Raw genomic sequence first — 11,401 nt, forward strand, 5'->3', positions numbered from 1 at the left:
CAATATTTTTCAAATACAAAATAAAAACTGTATATTATATTTAACCTATATATTCATGTATTTTAAATAATTGTATTAATAATTTGTATTACAGTGGTCCAAATGACAAACTACAGAGAACTGGGAGGAAGATGCTCTTGATTGTCCGGAAAATAATGCAAAAAAATAATATTCTTCAAATAAGAGTCAAAGAGAGTTTGATATACATTCAATAATGACTCTGACCACTAGGCGGAGCCAATTTCACCAAGCGCTTTCTTGATTGTCCACAAGGGGGCGCCAGTGTAATGCAATTCCAGAACTCAATTAATGGCAAGTAGAAGAGAGTTTTCACATTTATTTGAAAATGTAATAGAGAAAATATAAACACAGCAGAGATGAATGGACAGAAAAGGTCTTAAAGTGTGAGCATGTACCCATGTGTGCACTCAGGACAGGTGCTGGCGCTTGTGTTTAAGGATCTCCGTCGAGGTGAGAGTCAGGTCTTTATTACAGATGTCACAATGATAGACCCTTGTCAGACCTGATGAAGATGATGAGGATGTTTGTACACTTTCAGACTCTGAAAAAAAATAAAAACAAACAAACAAACAAACATTTACTATGCAGAACTAATTAGCGATATTAAAATCTAGAATATTCAAATTAGTGTATCTGCCAAATCTTTTTCAAAATCTTTTGAAAAAAAAAACTTTTTATGAAAAAATATGAAATATGAATTTTTTTCATATTTTTGTGAACACTTAGCAAACATTTTGTTTTTTTTACATGTATTTATTTCAGCTATTTATGTAGGTCTAATTTTTCAAAATTATCATACTGGGAAGATGTATTGTTGTGAGCCAAAACATGGAAATGAGTTTGCATTTTGCATTTCTGATTGAAATGTTTTTAGCTGAAATGCCTGGAAAAAGGTGGCGAACAAAATTTTTTAATGTTCTATTCCAGTGGTCCTAACCCTGGTCCTGTAGGCACCCCAACACTGCACATTCTACATGTCTCCTTTCTCTGACACAACAATTTCGGGTCTTGGAGTCTCTACTGAATCAGGTGTGTTTGATTAAGGGGACATACAAAACATGCAGCGTTGGGGTGCCTCCAGGACCAGGGTTGGGACCTTTGTTCTATTCTATGGCATAAAAAAACATCAGTAAAATCAAAGCTTTTAGTTGTCTTGAAAAAAGGCAGTTACTAACAAGAGTCTAAATGGGACTACAAAAGAGATGGAAGTTTGGTGGTGATGCTCAAGTCATGTGACCATGTTGTAGTTCATTTCAAACTGTTTTCAGAAGTTTTTACTTCTGCCGAATATATTTAGGCTTCAGAATTCATAAAAGTTGTGTTCATGGAAATAATCATATTGGGTTTTTGTTGAGGGAACCACGGTGACACTAACTTCCAAGCTGGCCTACGAAAATACATCACTGCACTGCTCTATAGTAAGACATCTCAGCACATCCTGAGCCTTTACAGAGCACAATCCTGCCGCTCACCGTCCTCAGGCTGCTGTTCCTCCGGCGGCCTGCAGATGGCCTCGTGCTGCATGCGCTCCAAAGGAGTCAGGGGCATGTAGAGGTCACATTGAGGGCAGGTCCAAAAAGTGCGTAAACATTCACTGTATAGGTCCTTAGAGTCCTACACAACACCAATTAAAAAAAACATAGGAAGTGGTGCTATTAGAGCACTGTAAGAAAAGGCGTTTATGCACATCCTGTTTGAGGAAAAGCACTTACACACAGACAGTTGTAGGTAAAGTAGCTGCACAAACGCAGGCCTCCTTTAATGGGATCTGGTTCGGCTTTCATGCCAGGAAACAGAGAGCCGATAGCTGAAGCGGAAGACAGATCGGGATCCAGTTGCGGTCCGATGTAAAGGTTTTGAGACTGCAGCGCTGTCAGACGCCTCAGACTGTAACTAACCTATGAGAGGAAATCATTATCATGTGCGTTTGATCAAGACTGATAGTACAGATGCATTATTATGTTTGCCTCGTTACCTCAGTGTATAACAGAAACCGTACTAGTCCCTCACAGAGTTTATCTAGTTCTTTGCGGGACACTTTGGGCCCGCCTGTCCCGAGGCCGCCCTGTCCGATCTGAAGCTGAAGCAGCCTCTCCCATTCACCCCGCAGACCGAGGGCCGAGGAGAGCACCTTCAGCGCAGAGTTTCCGTCCATCAAGCCCAGCTCCAGCCATCCGTCCAGCACCACCCGCGTGCAGTCAGCGTTACTGTCCACAGAGCTGGCCACCAGCAGCAGGGCCTGTGACAAGAAGAGTGTCCAACATCAGCCAGACGTTTGGGGCTGGTGAGATTATGAAGTGTTTTTAAACGAAGTCTCTTAATCTCAGCAAGGCTGTATTTAACTGATCAAAAATACAGTATAAGATATACATTTACAAATATTGCACTTTAGATATTTAAAATTTACATTTATTGTGGGGTAACAGTTTACTAAACCTAAAACCATAGTTGCTTGAAATAAAATAAACTTGAACTGAAATAAAACCAAATAGAAAAACCCTTCAACTTGTTTTATTTCAGCTAGTTGCCAAAGCAAAAAATCTTATTGTCATGTAGTTTAACTTGATGTACTTAAACTATACAGACTGCTTCTTTTTTGTTTGAAAATCTCAATGCATATTTTAGGTTAAGTTGAAAACAAAAGTGTTTATTTAAAATATAAATCTTTTGTAATGCTATAAATACTTTACTGTCAATTTTGATTTACTAAATAGATGAATACAATTATTAATTTCTTTAAAAGATTCTACTTACCCCAAACTTTTGTATACATAGTTTTTCTTGTTTGTTCTGAAAACTATTATAGTTTTTTAAGCTAAGTTTAAATTGAATGGCTCTAAAATTGTCATGTTGAGTAACCATTGAATAATAAATATATACAATTTCTCTCACATCTTGAATGTATGCGAGTGAGATTAATTTGGAAAATGTTTTAAATACATTTCTCATTATTTCTCATTATATATTTAATTTTGTCCATTCATGAATTTAATTAATTTTTTATAAAATATTTTAGAAATTTCATTAAGCTTTTCAGGGATTTTTTTATTGTATGAACTAACCCTGCACTGTCTTAAAAAAAAAAAAAATCTGATATTTTAAGAGATTTATTGACTTCATTAGTGTCTGCAGGGGTCCCCTCTATCTATTTCCTGATTTTTTAAAATAAAATATGTGATTTCAGTGTGATCTTGGTTCAAACGGCAAATAATAAAATGATAAATCTAAAGATGGTCTCTGTTTTCTCAGCCGTCACTGACCTGCAGTGCTGGAACCCGCAGACAGTTGGAGATGTAAGGCTTGTTTGTTTCTAGCAGAGTAACGAAGGCCAGTAACTGATGCCTGTTGCTCTGGCCTTTATCAGCCCCTGCAGAGAGAGAGAACGTAACAGTACAACAGTGAAACAGAGGACCGAGTCCCTCACCATTACTGTCTTATTACAAAGAGCAGCTTGTACCAAACTCGCTGGACTCATGCTCAGAGACATGCAGGACTTCAGGGTCACTGGCGAACACGCTGGTTGGGTGGATAACAACACCTTGTTTATTTCGCGTGTGGAACACCTAACACACAAACAGAAAAATGTGAGCCGTCCAAAGCTGCCTGATATTAGCGTGCATGCATGTGAAGCTGTCACCTGCTCGGAGTCTTTACGGGTTGCGTTGTGCTCATCTGGAATGGCCAGCTGTGGGTAAAGACCGCGGCACAGCACCAGCTTGAGCAGAGTCTGCTGCCGTGAAGACAGATCTGCACTGGCGTATGCAGCTTCCTGCAGCTCATTCACATTGTGACGCAATTTGAACTTGACTTCCTGTAAGAGCCAGACAACCAAGAATTAGGAGAAAATAAAAAAATACATAAAAGAGTACAGTATGGGTGAACCTCATACATAGTTTCTAATTTAATATATATTAAAATGTAGGATTTTAATGTTAATGCTAATGCTGTCATGTGATCCTTCAGAAATTATTCTCATAAGCTGATTTGGTGCTCAACAAAAAATGATGGAAACCGTTATGAAAACAGTCCCTATTATGGGTTATGAAAGGTTCATATTTTGGTTTGGGAGTCCCCAACAACAGGTTGACATTCATGAAAATGTCAAAAAACACTTTTTGAGAACTTTTTTTACCTTACTTGCTCAACGACTCCCAAATGATTTGCTCAGAGATTAATCTTTCCAAAAACGTTCCCTTCTTTGCATGATGCTAATCCGCTTGATTGGTCAAATTGTTTTCATTTTAATTTCATGGTGTCTGTAATGACTGATAAAGCAGTGTTTGTGAGCGCAGTGCTGCTTTGTGTAAAGTGTTAACAGGGAAGTCGCTATTTTTACTGCTCCAGAGGCGGCACCTAGTGGCAAAGAATGAATTTACATTTTCATTCAGACAAACGGAAAAGAACAACAAGTGGGCGGACAATATGCTAATGTGTCATGTTCACATCGACATGAAACGGCTTGGGATTCGTTTGAAAAACGACTCGCTTTAATGATTCAGATTCGACTCTTTCTTTTGAGATACACAGTGGACTTTCAGATTGAAAACTTTGCAGGATGGTTTCCTTCACTTAGAGCTGTGTTACACACTGCATGAAAAGTAATAATGGGGCACTTTAATTTTTATGTGGAAATCACGAAACGTTTTTACAGGATTCTCTGATGAACAAAGATCAAAAGAACACGACCGATCTAAAATAAAAATCTTTTGTAGTATTTGAATTTCATCAACACTTTGACCAATTTAATGCATCCCCGTTGAGGAAAATATTTAATTCCTTATTTGATTTCGCTAGAAATTTTCAAGATTATTCTATATTAAACTGAAGGGATAGTCAACTCAAAAATAATGTCAATTGTTCAACATGTTCTTTGTCCATTCACTGGATGTAAGTGAGAACCAAAACCATTTAGTGTTAAAATAATAAATATATAATAGAATAAAAATATGCATTTAACAGACACTTTATCCACAGTGACTTACAGTGCATTAAGGCTATCAATTTTTACCCATCATGTGTTCCCGGGGAATCGAACTCCTAACATTGTGCTTGTTAACACAAAAGCTCTACCAATTGAGCTACAGGAACACTAGTTTAGTTATCAACATTCTTCGAAACATCTTTTTTGTTTTGTTCCAAAGAAGAATAAGTACACATGTTTGAAACATGATGTAAATGATGACGGAATGTTAATTTTTGGGTGGACTGTCTCTTTCAGAATTGAATACCGGAAACAGCTGAATACAGTTGAATCTAGATGAGCTCTCTCTTTTCTTTTCAATCTAAATCAGCTGAGGCACCTGTATGTCCACAGTCTGTTCTGCATCCTCTCTTCTCTTCTTGCTGGTTCCTGCTCCCTCATCGTCAGACCCAGACAGGTCTCCCTCCAGTCCTTCCTCCAGGCGCAGAACTTTCCTCTTGGTGCTCTCCTGGAGGTCATGGTCTCGTTTCAGCTGGTGGAGCTTCTGTCTCTCCGTAAGTCTCTCTCTGCGCCGGACTCGGTCCTGCGGCTCTCTCCTGCCGCCGGGATCTGCCTCCAGCAGACCGTGAGAGCGCAGCAGCTCCTGTAAGGCACCAGATGACACTGGCAAGGTCAGTCACAGGGACAAACGCAGCTGAAGCTGTTAGAAAGGCACAGAGGAAACTGACTTTGAACTGTCGCCTGAGGTTGACCATCTCGTAAAGCCTCTGTTCCTCCAGCCCTCTCCTCCTGCACCACTTTCTGGAACCACTTCCTCTGTCCGCTTTCACCTGTTGTCATTGGATATATTAATATTATTAGACAACACAGTTATTTGAAGTTGCTTTAAGATGACCTTTGACGTCATCTAACACTCACTTGAAGTTAAACTCTTAAAAACATTCATAATCTCTAATGAATATACTGGGAAATTTGGTCAAGTCTGAAAACCAAAATATTAATTTGTATACTATACATGATGATTGTGGTATCTAAGTTAAATTATAGCATGATTTTAGTTTTTGAATTTGTAATTTTTAGGACAAAATTTTATATAATTGTAACCCTGTCCATTTAGAAATTATTACTGACTTTTTTAAAATAGTTAAACAGTGGCAATGGAGCCTTTACATATAATGCATTATAAAGATACGACTACGAAAAGGATTTTTAAATTTTTTTTTGTCAGAAGTTATAGCTCTAATAGTTACATACTGACTAAATTATTTCACAATTAACCTCGCAATTTATTAAGACATAATAATACCTCACAATTCTGAATTCTTAATTTATATATCTATTATGGGGTCCCTAACGTTGTGGATGATGCATAAATGCACAGTTCATGTTTATGCATATTTTGGTACATTCCATTTCATATTAATACTAATGCATGACATCACATTACATTCCCTTAAGGTGATATTTTATTCACAAATTTTATTTTGATACTTGATTAAGCAACATACTGTAATTACAGTACAGAGAAATAGTAAAAATTCTTCTTTTTTAATGCTCATGCAGGCCTCCAGTGCCCAACAGGCTTAGACTCTGACCTGCACCCAGGCATTAAAGGTGTTCATCAGAGTGAAGGGGTCTCCCTGGTTGCTGTTCAGGGGCTGGCGAGTGGTGGAGCAGTCAGGGTTGTGCTGAGCACTGCGCAGAAATGGAGACTGGACACTCAGCGCAGCGGCGACCGTCAACACCGGCTCCACCAGGTTAAAGACTGATCCCAAAACTAACATTTTTCCTGGACAAACACAAGTAGGAGAACTTACAATGCCATTAATACATTAGCAAGCTCAACCAACCACACAAAACATCAGGTAAGGGTTCTTTATCCTTACCAATGACCACATCCACGGGCAGTTGAGCCAGCAGCCGGCCAATAGGAGTGAGCTCCCCGTGTTCATCCAGAGCCCCCTGTTCTTTCAGATACATCACTGCAGTCTGAATACTAGAAGCAGGAGGAGGGTCTATGAAGGGAAAACTGCGAGGGTCACCCAAACCCATGCTCTTCATCTGCAGAAACATCATTCAAACACGTCTTAGTCCTGTGTCTCACTGCATTTGTATAATAATGACCCTTGACAGCAATGTTCTTGTGTTTTCCCAAATGTGAGAGGGCACCTGTAGGATGAGGGAGTCGAGCGCCACCCTGTGGATCTCAGGAACAGCATACGAGGCGAAGGCGTCGTAGTCAGATTCAGAGTAGAGTCGGTAACAGACTCCCGGTCCAGTTCTGCCGGCTCGTCCCTTCCTCTGTTCAGAACTGGCCCTGCTGATCCAGAACTCCTGCAGCCGCTGCATCTTGGCCTTCGGGTCAAAGCTCATCTCTTTCACCTTTCCTATCGAGAAACAGCAGGGATGTTTCAACATGACGAGAACACACATTTTTGGAAAGGACGATGATAAGTTGGTGGCAGGCTCTAATAAAATCATAACATTTTAAATAAAATTTATCTAAAAAAAAATTAGGACTAGGAAAAATAATAAATAATACCTGAATCGACCACAAAGCGCACTCCATCTATAGTGACTGAGGTCTCAGCAATATTGGTAGAAATGATGCACTTTCTCACACCCGGGGGTGCAATGTCAAACACCTGGAGGTCAAGGTTCACACACAGAGAAATGAGACATATTTTATATACCCTTCAGATGTTTAGGGTTTTTAATGTTTTTCAAAGACGTCTCTTATGCTCAACAAAGCAAGTGAAAAAAAAACGTACGTAAATTGTGGAATATTATTACAATTTAAAATAACTTTTTTCATGTAATTTATTTCTATTCATGGCAAAGCAGAATTTTTTGCATCATTATTTGAGTCTTTAGTGTCACATGATCCTTCATAAATTATTCTAATATGCTGCTCAAGTAACATTTATATAACCATTATCAATGCTGAAAACAGTTTTGCTGCTTAATATTTTTGATATGCTTTTTTCAGGATTCTTTGACTAACAGAAAGTTCACAAGAACAGCATTTATTTGAAACAGAATCGTTATAAATGTCTTTACTGTCACTTTATGATAAACTGAATGCATCCTCGCTATTAATTTCTTAAAAAATGTGATGGTAAAAGATAAGTGCAAATAAGAACCCCTGATCAAAAGCTAATAAAAAAATACATCTAGTGCATAAAGATCAGAAGGAAACATGAATGAACCTGCTGTAGTGCAGAAGTACCTTATCCTGCTGGGCCAGAGAGAGGGTGCTGTGCAGAGGGAGGACGATCCAGCGCTGAGTGTGTGTGGCGTATGTCTGACAGGCCTCCTGGATGGTGGAGATCTCCGCCACTCCGCTGAGGAACAGCAGCAGGTCTCCTCTCTCCTCCGGCGGGTACCGCTGGTCAATACCCTGCAGCACACGCAGATACGGCCGTGGGTCCAGTTTCTCCGAGCGGGAGCCCTGCTCTTCTGGAGGAATGGGCTGGTAGATCACCTACACACATGCGTGGAAGACACTGTCACTTCTGCAACAAATTCACTTAAAAAACAAACCTGTATTGAGAGCTGACCTGAATGGGGAAGAGTCTGCCTGGCACCTGCAGAACAGGTGCGCTGTTGAAGTAGCTGGAGAAGAGTTTGATGTTGATGGTGGCCGACATGAGGACCAGCCGCAGGTCTGGACGCAGGGGCAGAAGGGAGCGCAGCACTCCCAGCAGGAAGTCACAGTGCAGGTGTCTCTCGTGCACCTCGTCCAGGATCAGCACCTGGTACTGTCCCAGGGAAGCGTCCCGCTGGATCTGCCGGAGCAGGAGACCCTCGGTCAGGAACAGCAGTTTGGTAGCTGTGGTGCGGCTGGCCTCAAAGCGGATCTGGTACCCAACCTGAAGACAGAACGGACAAGACACTGTGTTTCCAGCTAACTCTCAACCAGTTTTCTCTGCCGTCATTCTTTAGCTCAGTCCGTTTACATTTTGTATGAATTGTGTTGTCATATATATTTTATTAATCACTTTTCTTTGAATACTGATTCTGTTAATGATTATAGCTATGTACATACAGAGTTATATTAATTAATAATTATATATATAATTAAAATATATTTATTAACTAGTTCCATAGTTGTTATTATAAGCCCAATCATAAGCATATATAATTATACTATATTGGTAAAACGATAAAATGAGTATTGTTTATATACATTACCAGTCAAAAGTTAACGAACGGTAAGATTTAAAAAAAAATGTTTTAATAATAAGGCAAAAAAAGTAACAATGTGAAATATTTATTCTATTTCTGACAGCTTTCTATTTGAATTAATTTTCAAATGTAATTTATTCCTCTGATCAAAGCTACATTTTCAGCATCATTACTTCAGTCTTCAGTATCACATGCTGATTTGCTTGTTTCAAAAAACAATATGCAAAAAGAAAATTACGTCTGTTAACATTTCAGAATTTCTGCATTCATTCCAACAACAGTTACGTACATTTTTGTACCTAATATTCATTTCCACAATGCCAAACGTAATGAAAATCCTCCTTTACTAAAACTATCAGTTGTTCTGAACTGAAGCAGGCTAACTCTATAGCTTGAGCTCTTGTTTATGAAAGTCACCTTAAATCACATCTTTTTGTGTAGATGACAGCTTTTGAAAGCTTTCTAAAGGGTCTGCTGTCAGTTTCTCAATGGTTTATTGGAAGTCGTCTAATTTATAATCAGTTATTAAATTAAAAAGGCTCTAACACTAAATTGCTATTCTTTTTTTCTATTCTGTTTTCTGAAACTGAGACTTGTTAAGACACTTGCATATAATTGCGTTTTCGTTGATTTTGATTGCTTCCATTATTGCTTTGGATAAAAGTGTCTGCTAAATGACTAAATGTAAGTGCAAAATGTAATGTCTTAACATGTTGTGATAATAATCTACTAAATGACAGAGACGTGTGCACCTTGGAGCCGTACTGGTTGAGGCTCTCAAAGCTGACTCTCTTGGCCAGTGAGATGCAGGCGATGCGGCGAGGCTGAGTGCAGGCGATGTGCTCGAACCCTGAGGCCAGCAGATACTGCGGCACCTGTGTGGACTTCCCACAGCCCGTGTCTCCAGCCACCAGCACCACCGGATGAGTCCGCACCAGCTCCACGATCCTGTCCCGGTACTGGAAGATAGGGAGGCTCTTCTGCTCCTTCCTCAGCTTGGACAGCTTGTTGAAGCTCTGCTTCTGGTTGAAGTCTAGGAAGTGGAGGAGGGCGAGACGGCAGTCTGTGATCTCCTGTCTGCCGGCTCCAGAGGGATCCCTGCGCCTCCTGTGATCTGATCCTCCCAGCCGCTCCTCTATGTCTTTGGAGCACACGGAGATGTTGATCCTGTACCTGGCATCATACTCCCTCGGAAGCCCCAGATCCACAGATCCAGACTTCTTCCTGTGTGACTCCTGTTTGCTGGATCTGGCGGCTGACATCTCTTTCTTGGCTCTGAATCTCTGGAAGCGCTCAAAGAAGCTCCAGAACTCCTTGTGTTCGGCGCTGCCCGTCTGGATGTAGTCGTGATGGCGGAAAAACACCTCGTCCAGCTGGGCTCGACACCGAGGACTGTCCCAGTCCCAGCTCCGACTCTCCTCTCGCTCATGGGACATCTTGAACCAGAGACGGTGCGATTCACTAGCGTGAACTAAGTTTGTGTAAATTAAACCTTCAATTACTTCCGGGTTTGCAACGCACAACTGTCCAGTTATTTAGAATTCATTTCAAATTACCATTGTTCATATTTATAGTGCAGCGTTAACATGAGAGGACCGTTTCTGGTCCGTCTGTGTTTACAGTCCGGATACCGCGCGACAATACATTATAGTTCCTACAGCAAAAACTCAGAAATACTAATTGCTATGAAAAAACAAACAAAACAAAAAAACCACACATACTATGGATGAAAAATGTTTTTGGAGTACAAAGAAGCATGCATCTTACATTAGTATATTTATCAAAAATCGTTTTTTCCCAACAGTGTCCAGTAAAATGGACATTAAATAAGCTTTTGAATTTTTGAAAACACGTTTTTTTTAATTATCTCAAAGTAATTGAGTAAGTAAGTGAAAGTGTGTAAACAAAATTGCTTTCATACGAAATAAAATAATCACCACACATACCACAGGGGTATTAACTGAGGAAAACAAACTTAATTTTGGTTAAACTTGGTGAAATTGAAAGTTAAAGGAAATGGATGATTTAAAAAAAAAAAGGAAGAAAAGGTTACAAAATAATTGTCCATTCACAGATGTGTAACTCTTGAAAAACTGTATTGTTCAACACTATTAACAATGAAATAACAGAATGGGTATATTATTGACTGACAATGTCTGAAATGTCTGTTAGACTGTATTTGAAGTTTTCAAACAATCTTCTATAGGGAGAAAATGAATGGAATTTGTACTTCTAGTATCGTTTTGTCGCACTCTTTTAGTAAGTATTACA

At 39.5% G+C, this 11,401-nt stretch overlaps 1 protein-coding gene across 1 annotated transcript; it reads right to left on the bottom strand.

Moving 5' to 3' along the window:
• Positions 1 to 322: 322 nt before the first annotated feature.
• On the bottom strand, positions 323 to 10,760 carry dhx34 (DEAH (Asp-Glu-Ala-His) box polypeptide 34). Its single transcript, XM_052583013.1, has 16 exons — positions 9,883 to 10,760; positions 8,503 to 8,814; positions 8,172 to 8,426; positions 7,485 to 7,587; positions 7,112 to 7,329; positions 6,829 to 7,003; positions 6,538 to 6,731; positions 5,671 to 5,772; positions 5,322 to 5,585; positions 3,659 to 3,832; positions 3,479 to 3,584; positions 3,282 to 3,388; positions 1,997 to 2,260; positions 1,734 to 1,919; positions 1,494 to 1,635; positions 323 to 562 (listed from the first exon to the last, which is right to left on the bottom strand). The coding sequence occupies exons 1-16, from the start codon at positions 10,564 to 10,566 to the stop codon at positions 429 to 431; spliced, it is 3,420 nt and encodes a 1,139-aa protein (XP_052438973.1). The 5' UTR covers positions 10,567 to 10,760; the 3' UTR covers positions 323 to 428.
• Between the last annotated feature and the right edge of the window lie 641 nt (positions 10,761 to 11,401).

This window comes from Carassius gibelio, chromosome B18 (assembly GCF_023724105.1).
Source record: "Carassius gibelio isolate Cgi1373 ecotype wild population from Czech Republic chromosome B18, carGib1.2-hapl.c, whole genome shotgun sequence".
NCBI classification, from domain to species: domain Eukaryota; kingdom Metazoa; phylum Chordata; class Actinopteri; order Cypriniformes; family Cyprinidae; genus Carassius; species Carassius gibelio.

Excerpts from the sequence above, each read along its gene's own strand:
- dhx34 (XM_052583013.1), bottom strand. The coding sequence starts at position 10,566 with ATGTCCCATGAGCGAGAGGAGAGTCGGAGCTGGGACTGGGACAGTCCT. Across the intron at positions 3,585-3,658 it reads CCCGTAAAGACTCCGAGCAG|GTGTTCCACACGCGAAATAA; the intron begins GTGACAGCTTCA and ends TTTGTGTGTTAG. Across the intron at positions 563-1,493 it reads GGAACAGCAGCCTGAGGACG|AGTCTGAAAGTGTACAAACA; the intron begins GTGAGCGGCAGG and ends ATTTTTTTTCAG.